General features: G+C 39.8%; 1 protein-coding gene across 3 annotated transcripts in view; it reads right to left on the reverse strand.

Moving 5' to 3' along the window:
- lama2 (laminin, alpha 2) overlaps positions 1 to 21,206 on the reverse strand; it is a 259,242-nt gene that overhangs the window by 103,529 nt on the left and 134,507 nt on the right. For all 3 annotated transcript variants that reach the window (XM_067416687.1, XM_067416686.1, XM_067416685.1), the window contains exons 16-19: positions 20,867 to 20,980; positions 16,871 to 16,998; positions 14,854 to 14,940; positions 1,737 to 1,948 (exon numbers count right to left, since the gene is read on the reverse strand). In XM_067416687.1, the coding sequence (XP_067272788.1) occupies positions 1,737 to 1,948; positions 14,854 to 14,940; positions 16,871 to 16,998; positions 20,867 to 20,980 (541 nt within the window). The remainder of the gene's footprint in view (positions 1 to 1,736; positions 1,949 to 14,853; positions 14,941 to 16,870; positions 16,999 to 20,866; positions 20,981 to 21,206) is intronic.

The raw sequence follows: 21,206 nt of genomic DNA on the forward strand, positions 1-21,206 counted from the left end.
TAAAGGATCTGCTGCTAACATCTTGGTGTACAATGCCAGCATCTAGAATGATTTTGATCAACATTTTAGTGATTATAACACAGGGCTCTCTGTTACATTTTACAGATTTGTCAATTGATAAGATTTTGTAGCTTTGCATACGTGCCCCCCTCGAAAGCCTGAAACCACATTTTTTAACTCCTGGATACTAGTCGCCATGTCTGTCAAGCTCAAAAAGAAGGAAAAAAGCTGTGAAGACATATCTCTATCTTAGATATTCCCATCCGACTGGAATTCGTTTTCTCAGAGGAAAGACGAGACAGCTGAAAAACACTAGGCAGTGAGAAACCGACGTGTTTGATTCAGGTAGGATTAAAATCACAAAGTACGTCTGCGAAACATGGATTTATCTGATGTCCTCTGGGAAAACTAGTCCCATCTGAATGGGGAGACTGTCAACATCATTTTTAATGAAATATAGCGGCATATTTTTTCCCCTCTGTATTGTGACTTACATCAGAGTGTAACGGATTATTGAATAAGAAAAAAAGTAGGACATGAACTTGGTTATGCATTAGATGTTAAAATGTGGTTTGGCGCTTAGAAATGAATGTGAGCTTGAATGAAAGTGGACAGGTTATTGGTTTAAAGGTTTAAAGGGTTAAAAATACAGTTACGACACATAATCAGGGAAGTCAATGTTATGATCGTAGTTATAGACCATTACATTTTTTTATTTTTATGAAAATGCAATTTGATTGGCTTGCTATTAGTTCTTGTAATTTGATTAAACAATATTTTATAGTATAATTATGTTTTTGTCAAGTCATGAAATGTATACGTAGATTCGTCGAGGAACGGACTCCACTAGACCCCCGAAGGCGTGCTGTTGGAATACGGCACCAAGATGTTAGCAACAGATCCTTTAAGTCCTTTAAGGGGTCAGCATGGGCACCCCGACTGGCCATACGCAACAAACTGAGCTGCTCTGTGTATTCTGACAGCTTTCTATCAGAACCAGCATTAACTTCTGGAGCAGTTTGAGCTCCAGTAGCTCGTCTGTTTGATCGGACCCCACGGGCCAGCCTTCGCTCCCCACGGTCATCAATGAGCCTTGGCCGCCCATGACCCTGTGGCCGGTTCTCCACTGGTCCTTCCTTGGAGCACTTTTGATAGATACTGACCACTGCAGACCGGGAACAGCCCACAAGAGCTGCAGTTTTGGAGATGCTCTGACCCAGTCGTGTAGCCGTCACAATCTGGCCAAACTCGCTCAAATCCTTACGCTTGCCCATTTCTCCTGCTTCACACACATCAACTCTGAGGACTAAATGTTCACTTGCTGCCGAATATATCCCACCCACTAACAGGAGCCGTGATGAAGAGATCATCAGTGTTATGCATAATGTTAGTCATAATGTTATGCCTGATCAATGAAGAATACATTATTATCCACTATCTACCACCACCACTTACACTAAATGTAATAAAATCAGAATCATTCTCGCATTTTGTTGAATCCCTTGTTATTTTTTATTATTGAAGTTTTAATCGGCTACTTGTCCAGTCGGGCAAGTAAAATTCTCTTTCACTTGCCCATTCAAAAAAAATCATGTCGAGCCCTGGTAAGACCTGGCCCAATTTAACCCCTGCTAGTATCTGTGATGAAACACATCTTTTTTAAGATCAAACCCATTGCTTTTAGATATTGCATATTGTTGTTAGCTAAAGCAATGAAACTCAGCTCCTGCTCTTACCTTGGCAATTCTTGGCTATGAGGGCATCTCCATAGTATCCGTCATCACACCTTTCACAGTCCGGCCCTCCGTATCCCTCACGACAGCGCAGACAGGCTCCAGTCACCGGGTCGCAGCTCAGCGCTTCAGTGTGGTCCAGGTTACCGTTACACAGACACGGCTGACAGGAACCCCCAGGAACGGTGGGACGCCCGAAATAGCCATTAGCACACCTGAGCTCATCCAGAGAAGAGAGAATGCATAGTTTAGAGATGTGTAGTCAATATACCGCAAATAAACACACTTCAGGCCTTCAGCAGTGACACAAAAATCATCACAACTCCAGCCCCGCCCACTTAATCATCACAACTCTGGCCCCGCCCACTTAATCAGTACAACTCTGGCCCCACCCACTTCATCATCACAGCTCTGGCCCCGCCCACTTCATCATCACAACTCTGGCCCCACCCACTTCATCATCACAACTCTGGCCCCGCCCACTTCATCATCACAACTCTGGCCCCGCCCACTTAATCAGCACAACTCTGGCCCCACCCACTTCATCATCACAGCTCTGGCCCCGCCCACTGGAGTGTTAGTGAGATGCCGAGGAGAGACGAGCGACTACAGATAACATTCCCTTCCAAAGGATCCTAATGCTAGGAATGAGCTGATTTATCTTCATCAGTGTGAGTGTCTCAGTTGAGCGTTATTAATGTGCATTCGCTACATTTCACTGATCTGAGACCAGTGGTTTCTGATATGTAATTCATGTACGATTCATGTACAGTCAGATGTTCTGTGTCTGTGTCAGTAAATCAAACCAAAGACTAAACGCTCAGCTTTACATTGTTTCTCTCAGTAGATGAAAATAATCTGTTATTTAAACTGTGATTAAATTATATATAGAAAGTGATCAAAGAACAATCGCTGGAGCTGTCAATCAAACAGAGCGAGTTTATCAGTGACTCGCACCAAAACTCCCGTAATAATCAATGAGTCTCTTATTTCGTGTTTTGCACTGTTAGTTATGATGAAAGATCCGTGAGAGAGCAGAATAATTTAGCATTTCTAAATTATGACAATTTTCTATGTACACATCATACTAACATTATAAGTGTCCCCCAGGAAACATTATAAAACAATGCAGTTCATGAAGCCTTTAAATCAATTTCTCACATGCATGTGTTTTATTAATTTCTATGCAGCCATGTAATCTAATTATCTGGATAATGTACAGCCAGCTTGAGGTCCTGGTCATGTGTGGGTTTGTTTGAGATAATGTATGATGCATATGGATATATTTAACTTCTAGCTTGACGTTGGTGCAATGAAGCAGCAGTCAATTTGTCATTTGTAGTTCGAATCAGATCATTGGTCGCTTTCGTCGGTTGACTCAACTCATCTGAGCCGAGACAAATCTAGAGAATAGCTGTGGTAAAGTGGGATGAATGGACACACTTAAGGAAAGCAATTAAGTATATTGCATTTCCAGACATGTACTGTTTGTCTTTTAAAGGAGCTGTGTACACACTGTACTGGCTCCATTAGAGTCCGTCTGATGAATAAGCCTCTTTTGATCATGAAAAGAGCACCCGAGACTTTTCTCGCCAAAACAAAGCGCAGACGGTGAGAATGTGAGAGAAATATAAGGGGAAGAGACACTATCACTTCCTCCGCGCGCTTCGCCCACCCGCTCTTCTTATCTGCTGTGGGTGCGTTCGGATCCTATATCTCTACTGAAGCAACTTGTGCTCCTGGCTGATAAACACGCACAGTCTATCCACTCCCTTCATGTTAAATGGATTCCTCTGCGCTTATCTGCACACGACTGCGCTATCTGCATGATGGCGGAAAGAGAAAGTAATCACTGTGTTTCACTCGCGCTCAGCGGATTCCACGAGCCACCCTAGACTTATTAATTGAATGTGGTATTGCTTGTGACTTTACAGGCCCAGCGGCGTGCTAGTTCCGAATCTAGCTGGAGATTTTAACATTTAAACGAAGTCTTAGACCTCACAAAAACTTTAAAATGCATAATATGCCTTCAACAGTACAAATGCTCATTTCATTTAAGGAATATTGGATTGGCGCATTCATATATAGTAGGCTAATATCCACATTTTTACAGTAGTTTGTGTTACTGTAAGCCAGATTGAAAAGTGTATTTTTTACCGAACTGCTTGTCCTGATGCTTGCCATTTAAGAGCTTAAACATGATTAGCTGATTTGGTAGGAAATTGTCTTAGTAAGACCTTGACTATAAATGCAATATGGACAATGGCAATAATTCAAAAAGATCTGTTCACGTTTGCTCTGATAAGATTTGTCAAATTAAGGCCAGATTTACAAAACACAAACCCTCTCTTGGCATTAAAACTACAGTCAGGATTTGCCAAAGACACAGGGTTATTTCTGCGGCAGATCTTATTGCATATGCATTTGTAGGAGTTTCTCTTTCAGACGCGGTATTTATGTGAGGAGAGTATTTCAATCCATCATGAGGTGATTTACTAAGGGTTGAGCTCGTCAGTTTGCTGGACTTTGCGCCATTATTTACGCCCCAAAAAAGCCTGTCTTAAACCACCAGATGCTAATTTGCGCTGCTCTTGGTAGATTGTGTTGGGGATTATGGAAATGATTGAAGAAAGAAAGACATGAACATCTTTTTTGAACACTACAATTATGATCAAAGTTATTCAACTAATTATACAAATAAAATGTATGAATAATGTTTTATTTAATTCTATAAACTATAATACTGATATGCCAACATTGTCGGTATAGGATAAATTAAAATAAGCTGATAACATCACTGCTTTCTCCAGTACGACTGTCCAGCCGAATCTAATTCTGTTGCAGTATTGTCCTGTTTAACACTGTGAAGCTGCTTTGAAACAATCGGCATTGGAAAAGCGCTATATAAATAAAGTTGATTGATTGATTGATTGATCTTCTAATTCTGAAGTGAACTATTCCTTTAAGGCATAAATATTAGTTAGTAAACGATGACATAATTTAAATTTTAGGCAAAGCAAGGGAAGGCAAGTTTAGTTGTAAAGCACATTTCATGCCCAATGGCAATTCAAAGTGCTTTAGATATAAATTAATTAAACAGTGGTAACATATGTATGAGAAATAAGAATACTACGTGTAAGAATTAAAATAAAAACAAGGACAATTAAAACAGTTGTAAAGAGAAAAAAATACAATGGTGAGAAATAGATTCCTATCGGCCTGATTCTAAATTCGAGTATCTTAGATGGAAAAGATGGAGAAGGTTCGCAATGTCTCCTGGACCTTACAAGTCAGTCCAAGATGGGCTTCTGTAGGGGTCGTGACCTTTGCCCCGCAGGGCTTCCCCTTTCTTGAGTCCGCTTTACACACAAACAGAATAAAGTGAAGCACACTACTATCCTTTTCCAATCTCTTCCAGTCAGACAACCCTAACTAAAAATAATAATCAACAGATGCATAAGAAATAGAAACATACAGTTGTAATTTGATTTTAGGGTGAACTGTCTCTTTAAGTAACAGCATCTGGTTAAATGCAAAAGTCCCCACATACTGTTCCAAAAAAATACATAATCCCACCCCATTCCCAGGATACACCCGGCGCTGTTTCGGGAGCCTTTATAGGGTAACTGAGCATTCAAGTCTGTGTTGTGCCAGCTCATCATTTCTCCTGTCGTTAGCTCTGCTGTGAAAGAGCCATCTTAAGCACTGATGACTCGGGCCAGGTGTCTTTAACCCAGGCCATATATACACCGCCAAGTTCCTGTCTGTCTGCACACCAGAGAACAATTACTAAAAAAAAAGACCTGGGACTGCTCCAAACTCTTATTTCCTTCCTCTCTTCACCCGTCACCCTCACCCTGCTCTCTCTGGCTGGCTGTTTCAGGTGTCGCTGGCCACGCAGGGCCAAACTAAACACAAGCACTCTATTTCAGAGCAGGACCGGCCGCCATGGACGAACTGAGCTGAATTAGGTCAGTGAAAGACTGAGCGGGGTGGAGAGAGAGTTTTCATGTCGTGGGTCCGTGATTGTTAAACTGAAGAGACCCCTCTTCAATCACTAAGCCCATTACTGTTACTACACACTCAGAGCGAGCTTACAACACTCTCCACAACAAACACACAAACAGTGTGTGAATAAAGCGGGGGGTGGGATGATAAATATTACACCTGTTTTACAAGTTTAACTAAAAAGGATGTGTTGTTAGACTGGCTAAACCCAGCCCGATCTGCCTGCTGGCGATTTGATTTCGCCCTGCATCTCAGGTTAGAAACCTGTACATTTTTCTATCCTGCTTTTGTTACAAATTTGCGGGGACCAATCACAAAGCGGCTTATCCACCTGCTGCACTATTGCTGGGTTTAACACAATGGCAATAGAGAAATGATGGATCGTTGGTCTGATTGTTTGAAGGACTATCAAATTGCGTGCGGTCATTTGAACTATGCCCGTTGATCACTCCTCTTGTGACTTCACGACTCCCCAGACTAATGTACAATATTAAAAGATTTTGCTTGATCTGGTGATAGCCAGAGAAACGTATTGCCGGAAAACAGCTTATGACATGTGTGCTGCTGCTGCGCATCCCTGTGTGTGTAATAATCAGAGTGTGTGTGTGTGTATTGTGCACTATATATAGGCTCATATCACTAACACACCCTTTAAATAACACAGAAATTGCACTATTGACTTTAGAGCAGGTGTGTGTTGGTCAATGGTCAGTGGTTTTCAGTTCCTCACAATAGCAACGCTCCAACAATGCTCCTGAACACTCCTGGTTTAGACCAGACACCCATGGGTGAACACACACACACACACACACACACACACACACACACACACACACACACACACACACACACACACACACACACACACACACACACACACACACACACACACACACACACACACACACACACACACACACACACACACACTGATGGGGGAACAGATGTGTCAGTGCGTTTGATATTTAAACAACAAGGAGCTGGACGTGAACATGACAACTGCAAAAAACACTTTTCTGGCGCCGCATTGCCTGGGTGTATGATAGGGCCCTTCGTGTTAAAAATAAACCATTGCATATGATGTAAAAGTGGTCACTGACAGGGTTTCTGTTGTATATGTAACTGAACTCTCTCTACACGGTATAAAGTGTGGTTTCAATGCATGTGTAATTTAGATCATTAATTTATATCAGCAGTCCTTGAAAATGCCCCTTAAGAAGAGTGAGATATTTAAATATTGAAGGAAACAGCAAGTCTGGCAATTGTTGCTCATCTTTATTTGGTGTGCTCTAATAAAAACAGGTTTACAGGCGGTGGTTACGATCCTGTTGGTAGATGTTGAGACTTTAAGTTTCTTTAAAATATCGCCTCTATCTCAGATGTTTCTCCTAAATTTCCATTAAAGACTCAACTAAAAAGGGCACAGATGAGAGTATTTGGCTCAAGTAGATTGTAGAAACCAATTGCACCAAATATCTATAAGATCTACAATGCTTCTGGGAAACGCAGAGCCAATAATTTAAAGTGTTCTTCCAGTTCATACTGAAGTCATTACAGATGATAATCTGCAATGGTGTCTGAGTGCATTATTGAGATCTCCTTTGAGACTCCATTGGGACAGATAATTTGAGAATAATTAAGTCAAGTCACCTTTATTTCTATACAGTCAAACCAAAATGTATTCAGACACCTTCAACATTTTCTCACACTATCACAGTTTATTCGCTATAGTTTAGAGAATGGTAACAACATGACAAGAACAAATTCCTCTTGATGATGTCAGATAACTTTGATAGAAAGGTGCGTAATGGATTATATTCAGCAAAATCAGATGTTAAATTTAAGAACACAATTAGATCATATTAATAGAGTTCCAAAGTCTTGACGTCACTCTGTAGGCCAACCCGGAAGTTAGCGGCCCATGGGTTCCCTCGATCAAAGCCGATGCATTTTCCCCATAGACTTTTGGACAATCGCAAAAAATAAGATCTGTGTTTAACAAAGAGTTATGACCCTTACACGTTTAGTCTATCAAGACAATCTTTACAAGTGAATCCGACATGTACACCGTTTGAAGCCTAAATAAAGCCGTCAGATATAAAATGCTAACGGTGGGCTATAAACGGACTACAGCACACAGTCGCGGATCTACGTCATCATCAAGCGTCCTCAAACTTTATTTAAAAACATGTTCACTCATTATGATCTGCGCCGTGTATGAACACTTATCCACTTTTCCGTGAGAAATATTGCCCATAAACAAATTGGGTTAATGCGTGCCGCTCTGAGATTAATTTTTTTCGTTTGTTAATGTTTTATTTATTTGTTAATTATTTTGTTATTTTATATAAACCTTAATATTATTGTCTTTGTGATTAAGATTAGGCTATTATGCCTGATCCTCATGCCCCAAATAGACTTTGCAGATTATCTTTCACATGTTTGATTGTATGTTTGCATACTATTTGCTAATTCGCCAGAAAAAAAAACGATGTAAGCTATAGCCGTATCAATTTACAATCGTATGTCCTTTTCCTTAGACGATTGATCATAATCGAGGAGAGAACCACTATAAATCTGGACATGTAGAACAGCGCAGCTTTCATTCGACGACTTCCATCTCGGGACAAAAGAAAACACTACAGTCTCTCCACAGAAATGAAGAACTGGTGATCGGTGACCTTAATCACATATTTCTGTGTACAACAACATTTGGAAACACCACTATTTGAAAGGACTAAATATATAGCTTTATGTATATTAACTGAAAGGTAAACTTCTAAGAATGTGAGGCTGAAACGCGGGCTAGTTATTTTATTTTTATTAAACATTTACTTACATAATTCAAAAGTGAATGAAACGCGGGCTGGTGAGATTTCCCGTTTGTCACGATGACCTCTAAAGTCCCGGCCAAAGGATGTAGTTCCTTTTAGCAACTTGTTAGCAACCGCCGTTTTTAAGACACAATAAAGTTTTAAAAAATCACAAGCAGGTTAGAACTAGTGTGTTTTATGTCATAGATCAAAACGTGAAAATATGTAGAGGCTTTGTTAACCACAGACCTTATTTCAGGCGATTTAGCAAAAACCCGTAGACTTTAGAGCGAGGGAACCGGAGGTGCTAAAATGCTAACTCACTTCCACGTTTTGGCAGACAAAGTGGCGTCATGATTTCGGCACTCTATTTAGCTCAACCTATCAATGCTTCATTTAGTTCAGTCTGTGGTGTCAAAGGTCACATTAGCAATTAAAGAACAAACACTGATGCAAAACATGCTCAGCTCAAAGTGTTTGAATCATTTTGCTCCCAAATTTGTATACATTTTTACTGATAGTCAATATATGAAGAATTTTTGGGGTATAATATGTCACAGTTTGCTTTATTTTGCTCTCCTCACTTACAGAAATGAACTACAGTATAGTGTCCTGGACACACTAGTACAAAATTACTTTTGGTGTCTGAATTGGTTTGACTTTAGCAGTTCAATTCTCATGTGGTGTCAATGCGGGCAGATCAGTTGAGTGTTTAGTGTCCTCAACTAAGCAAGACAAAGACGACAAATGTGACAGTGGCAATGAACCCAATCTCCATCAGGTCACAAAATTAAGAAAAAAAACCTTGGGAGAATCCAGTCTCTGGCCAACAAATTAACAGTATGTGATTATGATTCAGGCAACATCAGGTCTGAAGTCAAATTGGATCTGAACATTCAGAATATTCGTCCAGTTCCACCTGGTTGATGAATCATAGAGAAGCAACAGTCTCTATCCATTTGATCTCACTTTATAGGTTTTCCCTGTTGGACCGCCTCAACACAATACGTTTTTAGGAACTCGTTTTTAAGAGCGACATGCACCGCCTGACTGAGATTGTGTGAAGTATGTCCTTCACATCTCTTTCAGCACGTCTCTCAGGGGACAGGCTGGGTTTGAGCTCCGTCTGAGCGCTGATGGATCGGTCCCATCTCGCCCCATTAACGTGCGTCTGTCCCTGGCTTTTCCCAGAACGAGAAACCTTTCCATTAACTCTCTTTCTCTCCTTTCGCTTGTCCTCCACAACACACCTTCAGCTCCCCGTTTTCTGTTCTCTCCACCACGTTTTCTGCTAATGGCTCAGCGTGGAGAGCTTTGGTGCCAGCTAGCGTGTACCAGGACTGGCACCGCACCAGTCCCTCTCCATCTGTTTCAGGGATGGGGTCACAGAAGAGCCGAGACCTTTCTTCCACCTAGACGGCATACTCCACAACACCACTGTGATTTAGTCTGTACAGAGCTGGAATGACTGCCAATGCAACCTTCCCAGAATGCAGCATATGCTAATGCTAACCGATTAGCATACCAACCTTCAGAGAACCAGAGAGAACGACGCCCACTGGGGGAACGCAAAGGGAATTAAACCAAGCGACTGATGGAATATTTCGCATGATAGATGAGCTGAGTGATTTCTGATGCTAATGAAATTAAGATGGTGCCATCAGTGCCAGAGTTGGAGCAGCTCTGTGCTCGATTGCATTTGTGGGCACTTTACACTGTCCACAGGGGATTAAGCCATTTGCTCCAACTTATGCCAGAATTTTATTTCATATCACACTGGGACAGTGATCCATATGGCCTAGAGATTAAGATGTGTTTGACTAGTCTACTCAAACACATTACAGACTCAAAAAACATATGGTGTTGTTCAGCATATCACACACACGCTGACACAGAAAAAAAACAAAGGTTAAAATATAGCAGCAAGCAGCAGTTATCAGTGCCAAGCACAAAGAACCCGACAAGTCACGACTGGGAGCATCAGACCAACTGCAACAATGAGCAATTAAAAGCATATTAAGATGAAGATGAAAAATCAAAGACAATCATTTGTAATGCGATTTAATAGTTTATAACTTTCGACCGTTAGGTGGCACTGTTATGAAACTGATGTGTTGTGGTCAAAGTGAGGTGCAAAGTTTTTTGTCAATGTGCCAAAGCATTGCAGAGATACAGGGTCATGTTGGCATCATACCTCAAATTTGTTGCGGCACTAAAACGATTTCATCTATCGACACGAAATCTATAACTTTTTGTCAGCACGCTCTGAAGATGATCTGATCTGAATTTGTGTAAATCGGACAAACGGACTAGGAGGAGTTTCAAAAAGTAGGTTTTTAAAGAAGATCAAAATGACAGACAGAAGTTTCCAATATGGTATCTTTATCTAATTGGTATCCGTTCAAAAAATTATAATTTTTGACAGCAAAGTGGCACTGCCCCGAAACTTTTGAGTCCTCTCAAGGCATGGTGCTGAAGACCATGATGATAGGTCAATGCATTCGTAAAATATAGCATTTCAAATTGGCTGACACCCAAAATGGTCAATATGGAAAAAAAAAATGGGTATAGACTCTGCATGCTACACCAAATCTAAAGAGACAAAAAATAAAAAACATTTTTGATGCTAAACCATTCAGAAGTTATAAGCAAAATTTTCATTTCTCCTGACCACTAGGTGGCACTGTGCTAAAACTGTGCAGGTACCCTCAGGTCACAGGTGTCATAACACACACCAAGTCTGGTCAGAAAACTTTAAAGCCTTGTGGAGATATAGCCTCGCGTTCATTTTGGTGGGCACATCAAATTTGTTTGCGTGTTTTTCAAGAATGGTTTGAATTCCATAAGTGCTTGTCAACATAGTCTAAAGATCATTTGGTTCCATTTTCATGAAAATCGCAGCGACGACCTAGGAGGAGTTAGAAAAAGTAGTTTTTTAAAAAAAATCTTTAATGCCGGAAAATTTTCATGATGGAAAATGAAGAATCGCCAAGGAATCAGAGGAAAAATTGTTGGTGCTAGAGGGATTGAGATAAAGACTCCAAAATTGCGGTGGGGACAGTTCAGGCTGTCTTCTATCAGTGTGCCACATTTCATAACTTTCCCGCAAGCACTTCAATGGGTGGCCATTGACTTTCACAGGGGAAGTAGAAAAAGAAATGGAAGAAGAAGAACAATAAGAACGCCAACTGATACAATAGGTACCTTTGCACCTTTGGTGCTTGTGTCCTAATTAGAATGGCTATAAAGTAGAGGACAAACACATAGTCCAAAATCACATCATATATAGTATGTATAAACGTACTTTGCCACCATTAAAAGAGTGGCAAAGTTGCATTGCTTCACTGCCATTCACAAATGTACAGTATTGGATAGTGAAGTGTCCATTTTATTCACCCTTCAGAATTTAGAAATTTGTCATTTGGATACTTTTTTCCTACTGATTTATTTATGAATACTATAGATTTGGACATACTGCTGTAGGAATTGTCCTTCTCAGGTGGCATCCCAACTGAAATGGGAACACAAAAGTGACTGATTTCATGAGTGATTCCTACGTGAGCAGCAGTAACACTTACGCATTAGAGCATGACGTTAGCCACGCCTAGGTCATGAGATAATTTCCCAGGAAATGCGTTAGTGTCATAGTGTTCATAGTGTTCAAGAGTTTACAGTTATGTTGCTATGCTTAGAATTTGATACTCTAAGAGGCATACAACATAAAGCACACACAAATACTGAGCAAAACAGTCAATGTAGTTTTAGATAGATTTAATTATTTGTATTAATACTTACACATATTAGCATATTTCTAATCAGCACTTCTTATGCTGCCTACCTTTTGGCAATGAAAGTCAGGAGCACAACTCCAGCCCGTAGACAGCTCATTAAGTGTTGGTACAATGCCATTATGCAGTAAAGTTCTGCTCAAGCTTCAAAACTGATTCGAAAATGGATCCACTGTGTCATCGGATATTAACCCAGTACAATATCACATTTCACATTGAAACAATTTCCCTTAAAGATGCACATTTGGGATTACTTTTTTAGTTATGAAGGACAATTTAATGATTGTACTATAGATGTAAAATAACTACAACTGTTAGCTATGACAGTTTTGTGACACCATACTTTTAGACAATTAATCACGTCTCACAATGAAAATGACAAAACTTTAGTTTTAAAGTTACACACAATTAGTAGGGTAGAGTGGGGTAAGATGTGCCAGCGAGTAAACTGTGTTACATCCTTAATCTGGCATATTTCTGTGCATAATTTGTAGTAGTGTTTACTCTTTTGATTGAGTAGCCTATTAAATACTATATTATGTCTTATAAACTAGTATTGTTTGAAAATATTGATTTATAAAGAAAACATATGTTCCTAATTCTGAGTATGTGATTTTTTGTATACTCCACTGCTAGTGTACATAGGAAGTTACTTCAAATCTACTTAAAGCACAAGGTATATTTCAGCGATAAAAAATAATACCTAAATAAGAACATAGTACTATACAGTCCTTAAAGTGCAAAAATAAAATATAATAATAAAGTTAACTTATAGGTATACTTGCAGTATGAAACTAGTAGTTTACTGAGAGTATACTTTAAATTGTACTTACATAAACTAAAAAATATGCTAGTTAACTAGTTACTTAAAGTATAGTTGCAGTACAAACGAAAACATAGTAACAATTACACTTAAAGGGATGGTTCACCCAAAAATGAAAATTCTGTCATCATTTACTCACCCTCATGTTGTTCCAAACCTGTTTGAGTTTCTTTCTTCTGCTGAACACAAAAAAAAAGATAATCTGAAGAATGTTTTTAACAAAGCAGAGGGAGCAACCATTCACTACCATAGTATTTTTTCCACTACTATGGTATTCAATGGTTGTTCTCTCTGCTTGGTTACAAACATTCTTTCAAATATATATTTTTTGTGTTCAGCAGAAGAAAGAAAGTCAAACAGGTTTGGGACAACTTGAGGGTGACCAAATGATGACAGAATTTTACTTTTTGGGGGAACCATCCCTTTAAAGCTGCGAGCAGCGATGACGGGCCCAAGCCGGGGGCACCGCCACCCCGGTGGCATCAGCTTAACTGTGCACAGCAGGCAATAGGCATTTAATATGGGGAAAAATAAATAAAGGGACTATGTCAAAGTCATTTGAATTCACCTCATTAACTGCAGCAACTGGTGCTGCTATGACCAGGAACCACAACAGTCACATCTCTGAGATCAATTACATTTTATTCATTAATTTTATGTCAGATGATGTCAAATGTCAATTTCAAAATGAGTGCAGAATACTGTCCAAATGCTGAAGTTGTATTATCCTTACACTTCTCTTAAAAATAAATTAAGCCAAATCACAGAGACCATAACAATGATTTTAATATCAGTGTCAGGTAAGAGTAATATGCGTGCATAAAATTTATAGAAGTTTATTATAAACAGCCACTTTTATAAGATCTTGTGAATTTTTTTTAAATCCGTTTTTTAACCATTTGAATTTTATGAATAAATAATTAGTTTAAAGAGGTGTCATACGTGATCTTGAACTTTTAACCTTTTTAACTTTTAACTTTTAACCCAGCTCAAAATATTGTAAGCTCAGAAGGCCAGTGTTATGTTATATATATAGGATTACGTGAACCCTACGTGAACTTTTACTCACTAAAAAGTGGGGAAATTCAGTTTTTCAATGCTATTGGTATACTACACTGTAAAAAATATTGTTGATTTAACTTAAAAAAGTAAGTAACCTGGTTGCCTTAAAATTTGGAGTTTAATGAAATAAAAAATTTGAGTTGATATAATGAAGGAAATTGGTTAAATAAAAAGAAAATCTAAATATTATTGTATCTGAAGCACATAAAAAAATTGATAAATCATGAAAATAGCACAATATGGCATGTTTCACTGCGTCATCACAAATAACACACAATTACCCAATATGCTTATAAAATCTTTTAATAATATTTGAATAAAGTTTGTAGATTCTCAAAAATGTTCATTGTATTAACAAAAATTTTCAATTTCAATGAACTCAAAATTTTAAGACAACCAGGTAACTTATTTTTTAAATATTTTTTTACAGTGTACATATAAAGTATACTTTAAAATATACTTGAACTTTACTTAAGTATACTTAATAAAATGAACTTTAAGAATACAAGGGCAACCAGTGTCTTGTTTCTCTCTGTCTACAACTTGAGTAAAAAGTGGCGCAACTTACCCCACTCTGTCTTGCCCTAAAATGCATTGAGGCCCGAGTTTAAACCTCGGGGTCTTACCTGTCGCAGCGTGTCCCGGTGTATCCCGACGGGCATCGGTCGCAGATCACTTCACCCCTGGCATCGACGTGGCACGTGGGACTGAAACTACGGTGTTTTTGAGCCAACAAGGGGACAAAGAGAAAAATAAAAGAGCAGCGAATCAAAAACATCATAAGAACTCGCTCTGGCTCTAACCGAAGCCAGAGACCGTCTGAGCTCAGAGATGGCTTAGCAGGTGAGCTGAGCGTCAGGTTCGGCCATTAGCTCTAGCATAATGACTGCATGGCTATTTCAGACGACACTGGAGCCTGGCTGAGGGGCATGCTGGGAATGCTGAGGGCAGGAGGACAGCGACGCTTTCTTTAGCCCACTTGAAGATGTGGAATGTTCAGCTGTTGCATTCTGGGACACGCCAACTCTTTCTGGATTAGCCACTAGCATGCTACAGCCAAAAATCAGCCTAGTGCTGAAATCATGCGCCAGCTTTAGAGCATGTTTGACTCCCAGTCTCTGGAGGAGCTACATGTGCTCCTTATAGATGCTATCATGCTAAGAATAAGAGCTAAATTATGGTTTTTACTGTTAGTTGAGTCTGCTACCAGCACAAGATTGTTAAAGGGGATGTGGGCTTTTTATATATATATAAATTGGTAAGACTTTAGAATAGGTTCCAATTATCACTAGTAACTAGTTGCTTATTATCATGCATATTACTAGGATATTGTCTGTTTATTAGCACTTATAAAGCTCATATTAATGCCTTATTTTGCATGACCTTATTCTACATCGCTTAATCCGACCCAATACCTAAACTAACAACTACCTTACTAACTAAGCAGTGCGTAGGAGTTTATTGAGGCACAATTTATGATTAATAGTGAATTTCTTTTCCCCAAACAAATTTACTGATCTTCCACTGGAACATACAGGATCATGTTTTACACAGAAACATATTATTTTTGTAAGTTACAAAAAATACATATTTAATAATAATTATAAAAATAATTTATTGCACTACAAGTTACAATACTCATATTTATGTATTAAAATGTTCACTGTCAAATGTTCAAACCCTCAAGATTAAAACATTTCAAATTTTTGAGCTTTTACTTTGGGATGTAGAATAAGCTCATGCAGAATAAGGCAATAATAGAAGCTTTATAAGTGCTAATAAACAGACAATATCCTATTAATATGCATAATAAATATGCTGCCGTGTTTGTGTGTAATAATCAGTGTACACGTGTTGTGCACCCCCTATATAGGCTAATATCACTAACACACTCTTTAAATAACACAGAAATACTGCACTATTGTCTTAAGAGCAGGTGTGAGTTGGTCAATGGTCAGTGGTTTTCAGCTCCTCACAATAGCAACGCTCCAACAATGCTCCTGAACACACCTAGTTTAGACCAGATGCCCATGGGGGAACACGCACGCACGCACGCATGCACGCACACACACACGCACACACACACGCACACACACACACAGATGAGTGAACAGTTGTGCCAGTGCATTTGATACTTAAACAACGAGGAGCTGGACGTGAACATGAGAACTGCGTCAGGCTGAAACTACACTCTTAAAAATAAAGGCTCTTAAATGGTCCTCTGGCAGGGTGTATGGTTCCATGAAGAACCTTTAATATCCAAAGAACCTTTCCATTGCCCAAAAGGTTCTTTGTTGTGCAAAAAGGTTCTTTAGACTATAAAATGGTTAGAAAAATGGTTCTTTAAAGAACCTTTCATAAAACGGTTCTTTGGGGAACAAAAAATGGTTCTTCTATGGCATCACTGGGAAACCCCAGTTTTGGTTCCTCCAGGCACCTTTATTTTTAAATGTGTAGCAAACAGACTTGCGTCGCGCCTGGCATAATATTGCGCCGAGTGTGTGATATGGCCCTGAGTAGCTTGTAGGTTGAAGCAGCTTCCCCAACACTGGTCACTGTAGTTAGGGAGATGGTTATCTATGAAAAGCGTCATGATGGTAAGTGTTTATTTGTAGAGTATGATGTCATGCCTTGCTGCCATACTTGTTTGATGGGCTCAGAAGAGGACAGGCACAAGGCTGACAGTCATCCACAGTTCCACGGGTGGCGTCTCCGTAATAACCAGGAGCACATTGATCGCAGTTCGGTCCTATGGTGTGATCCCGACAGCCCTGCAATAAAAACAAACACATTCACACATGGATAGGAATAAACACAGAGAAATAACATAACTACCCAGACTGCATGGATTCCACGTGTATCAGATGTGGGCCGGATCTGGGCTGACACTGTGTTGCTGTCTTGGTTATGTCAGGACATGGAGGTTCACTATATTGCCCAAAAATTGGGGATGCCTGCCTTTACATGCTCATGCGCTTTAATGCCATCCCATTGTGAATCCGTGGGGTTTAATCCGGAGTCGACCCACCCTCTCTAACAGCTTCAGCTCTTCTGGGAAGACTTTCCTCAAGGTTTAGGAGTGTGTTTATGGGGATTTTTTATTGGCGGCTGCTTTACTCCACTGCATCCCACGCTTTGCATTGCTCTTGGTGATGTAAGGCTTGGATGAGCTGCTCGGCCATGGAAACCCATTCCATGAAGCTCTCTCCGCTGTTCTTGAGCTCATCTGAAGGCCACAGAAGTTTAGAAGTCTAAATGTAAGACATGGACGCTTGTACCACGCTTGAGTTCACTGAGCTTCTGAGAGCGATGGAAATGTCTTCCTTTGGCCATGGAAGTGATTGAAACACCTGAATTTAATGATTTGGATGGTTGTCCCAACACTTTTGGCAATATAGTATGTTAACAAATAGGAAATGAAAAACCATTAGAGCCACCTTAAACTTGCATAAAAAAATTAGCAGCAACATGGTACGTGTTGATTCCACATGTACCAGATGTGGGCCGGATCTGGGCCGACAGCATGTTGCTGTCTGGGCTGTCTGTCTCTCAAAAGAATCAAATATGTTAGTTTCCATACAAAAGTAGATATGTAACATAATTACTTTACTTACTATCAACAAAGCTAACTTTTAAAAGTAAGATTCTTCAGGGACACACACTTTTCATTGGCTTTCAGAGGCACTCAGTGTCAGGCTAATCAGAGGGATGGCAGCATTGTTTCATCTTTGAGAGGTACATACATATGCACACAGTGATAATCACAGCCCAATCCATCGACACAATCACAGTCTGACAGCACAGCATGAGCAGTAGCAGCTCTTTATGTCTGTGTTATATTGCCCGTGTCCTTGGCAGGCCGTAGTTAAGAATAGGGTGTTCAGCTGTGTCTCTCGACTGCTCAAATAGGCGAAGACTGTGAAAATATTCCGGTGCCACGGAAGACTGATGTTATTCCCTCATGAATGGAGGTGTTGTGTTTTTAAAGACCCAAAAAGACATATGAGCTTGCAGACCTAAATGTCATCTTACTGAACACAAAGACCTGCTGTAGAAAGAGAGAGAGAGAGAGAGAGAGAGAGAGAGAGAGAGAGAGAGAGAGAGAGAGAGAGAGAGAGAGAGAGAGAAAGAGATAGATAGAGAGAGAGAGAGAGAGAGAGAGAGAGAGAGAGAGAGAGAGAGAGAGAGAGAGAGAGAGAGAGAGAGAGAGAGAGAGAGAGAGAGAGAGAGAGAGAGAGACGCAGAAAACGGTGCAGTGACTTTGACACAAGACTTGGCCATGTTCTGTTTGGTTTGTTAGAATAAACTACATTAACTTAGTATAAAAAACCTAACAGCTACTTTTGAACATCACAATCTGTCTGTCACAACGATTAAAATCACAGAATTTTGCAACAATCTTTTAAACAAATAATCATTATTGTAAACTTGTATTTTAATTACCAAAAACATATTTATCTTGGTTTATCATGCTAAACGCTGACCTGTTACAGTATGATTTTGCCTATTTAAATATTATATAAGCTGTTTTATGAGCCATTCATATTTTAAACGAGATGCATGTAAATACCAGGTAGATACTGGGCCTGTGTGTTTTACCTCTGACACTGATCAACATTTAAATCTATTCTCATGTTCTTAACGAATGGCTGTGAAGTTTCAGCTCAAAATACCCCACAGATCATTTATTATACCATAATGTAGATGCTTATTTTTGAATGGAAGGAAAAAAAGGCTGTTTTTGTACGTGTACCTTTAAATGCAAATTACCTGCTGATCCCCGCCCCTTTCCAGAAGAGGGCGGAGCCTGTACAGCTCATTCCTCCGATACTCTGCTAAAAACTAAATCATCTGTTTGGTTTTGACGATCTTCTCTATCATGCTCACGCTCACATGACATTGCAGTTCTTCATCATCATGAAATGTTTGTTATCTGCATGTGTTTTAAAGCCATATCCGCCTAAACTGAGCACACACACCCAAAGCATGCGCATCAGAAAGCTGGATGTCAGACAGAGCGTCCCGTGAGTATCAAACTAAGTTCTCTTTCATGTCTTATTGCGCTTAAACTTAAAATTGCGCTTATACAAAAGGTTAGGTCAAAAACACACACATTTCACATAAACACAGTCAGTTATGTATGTGAACATAAAGAAATGGCATGTGCGTATTAGATCTCAGCGTAATATAATGTACCTACAGCTGTATCTGCTGTTAATATGAATCAAACAACAGAAGACAAACAGAAGAAAATCACTCACTGCGTTCGACTGAATAACTTTAGTAGCTTTAATAAGAATACATTTCTAACTCGAATGCTGCTGTTTAAATGCTCTGGAGAGGAGATAAACATGGCGGACTGTGTACAGCTCACTGAGGGTGGAGTCTATACTAATAGGGCGGAGTCTGTTAGCAGTCATGGGTGGAGTCTATACTAATAGGGCGGAGTCTGTTAGCAGTCATGGGTGGAGTCTATACTAATAGGGCGGAGTCTGTCAGCAGTCATGGGTGGAGTCTATACTAATAGGTAGTGGCGTAACTTTGTTTTAAAAGTGGGTGGGACATAAATTGCGTATCATATGCACGCGAAAAACTGCGTACTATACGTGTGAGGGGCGCTCAAACTTCAAAATGAGCTTTGGCGTGCATATGATACGCACTATATGGCGTATAAAGGGGGGGATCATTGCTGATACAATGTCATATCAGATGTAAAATATGTACAATAACAATTGCTAAAAAATTAGTATTAAGATGTCTGGAAATCAATTAAATAGTTAATTTATATATATTTATATATTTTATATTTTTATATATATTTTTCACATGAATAAAGGCACATAGATTTGCACACTTTGCTTATGATCCCTGGTCTAGTCTGTTAAACTCTCGTTTCTAATCTGCCCTCGTAGCCTATTTTCTCTCTCATAAAAACCGAATATCATCAGTACATCAAGAGCAGGGACAGTTTTTGTGTATTTTGTTTCGTGATCTGACCGGAACAAATAGAAAGTCTCTGCAACGGCGTTAAGCGTTAGATTACAGCGATCGTCTGTGTGAAGACTGCATGAGCCATGAGAGAAATCTGCAGCACTGATAACAGCGGCAACGAGCGCCAGATCGCCTCTTACTTAACAAACGAACACAATGATGCTCTTCTAGTTAACCAGAGATGTTTGTTTGTATTAGTTCATCCGTGAAGCAAGATGTTTTAAAAAAAGTGGTGGGGACATGTCCCACCCGTAAATTATGCCTATGCTAATAGGGCGGAGTCTGTCAGCCGTTGTGGGCAGAGTCTATACTAATAAGGCAGGCTTCGTCAGCAGTCGTGGACGGGGCCTAAACTTATATGATGTCACATTGCATATAAACTCTAAATGACTTGTTCTGAGACACTGTTGATGCTTTATGGGGATTCAAAATAGAGGTGGAATTTTACCATTATAGACTGGTTGTGTAACCCACTTCTGATACACATTTATGTTCAAACCATGTAAAAGGGAATTTTGCAAAAAAGTTCCCCTTCAAACACACACACACACACACACACACACACACACACACACACACACACACACACACACACACACACACACACACACACACACACACACACACACACACACACACACACATTACCAGGCATTGTCCAGTGATGTCATCACAGTGCTCTGCATGTCCGTGGCATTGACAGAGCTCACACACGCCACGATACAGCGTCCCGTTCACCCTGCGGTAGCCCACTGCACACATCTGCAAACACACACACACACGGTTAGTGCATCACAGAGACATAATTCATCATGAGGAAATAACAGGATTTTGGTAAGGTGTAAGCAGGCAGGTTTGGCTGAACGTGTGTCCTGAGTTTAACAGCGTGAGAGCATCAGTGCTGCCAGTAATTAATCTGTGCTGTGCTAATTGACGGATCACTGTAGAGCACAAAGTGCTTTGATTTACTAAATGAGGGAGAAGATTT

Source organism: Pseudorasbora parva, chromosome 15 (assembly GCF_024679245.1).
Source record: "Pseudorasbora parva isolate DD20220531a chromosome 15, ASM2467924v1, whole genome shotgun sequence".
NCBI classification, from domain to species: Eukaryota; Metazoa; Chordata; class Actinopteri; order Cypriniformes; family Gobionidae; genus Pseudorasbora; species Pseudorasbora parva.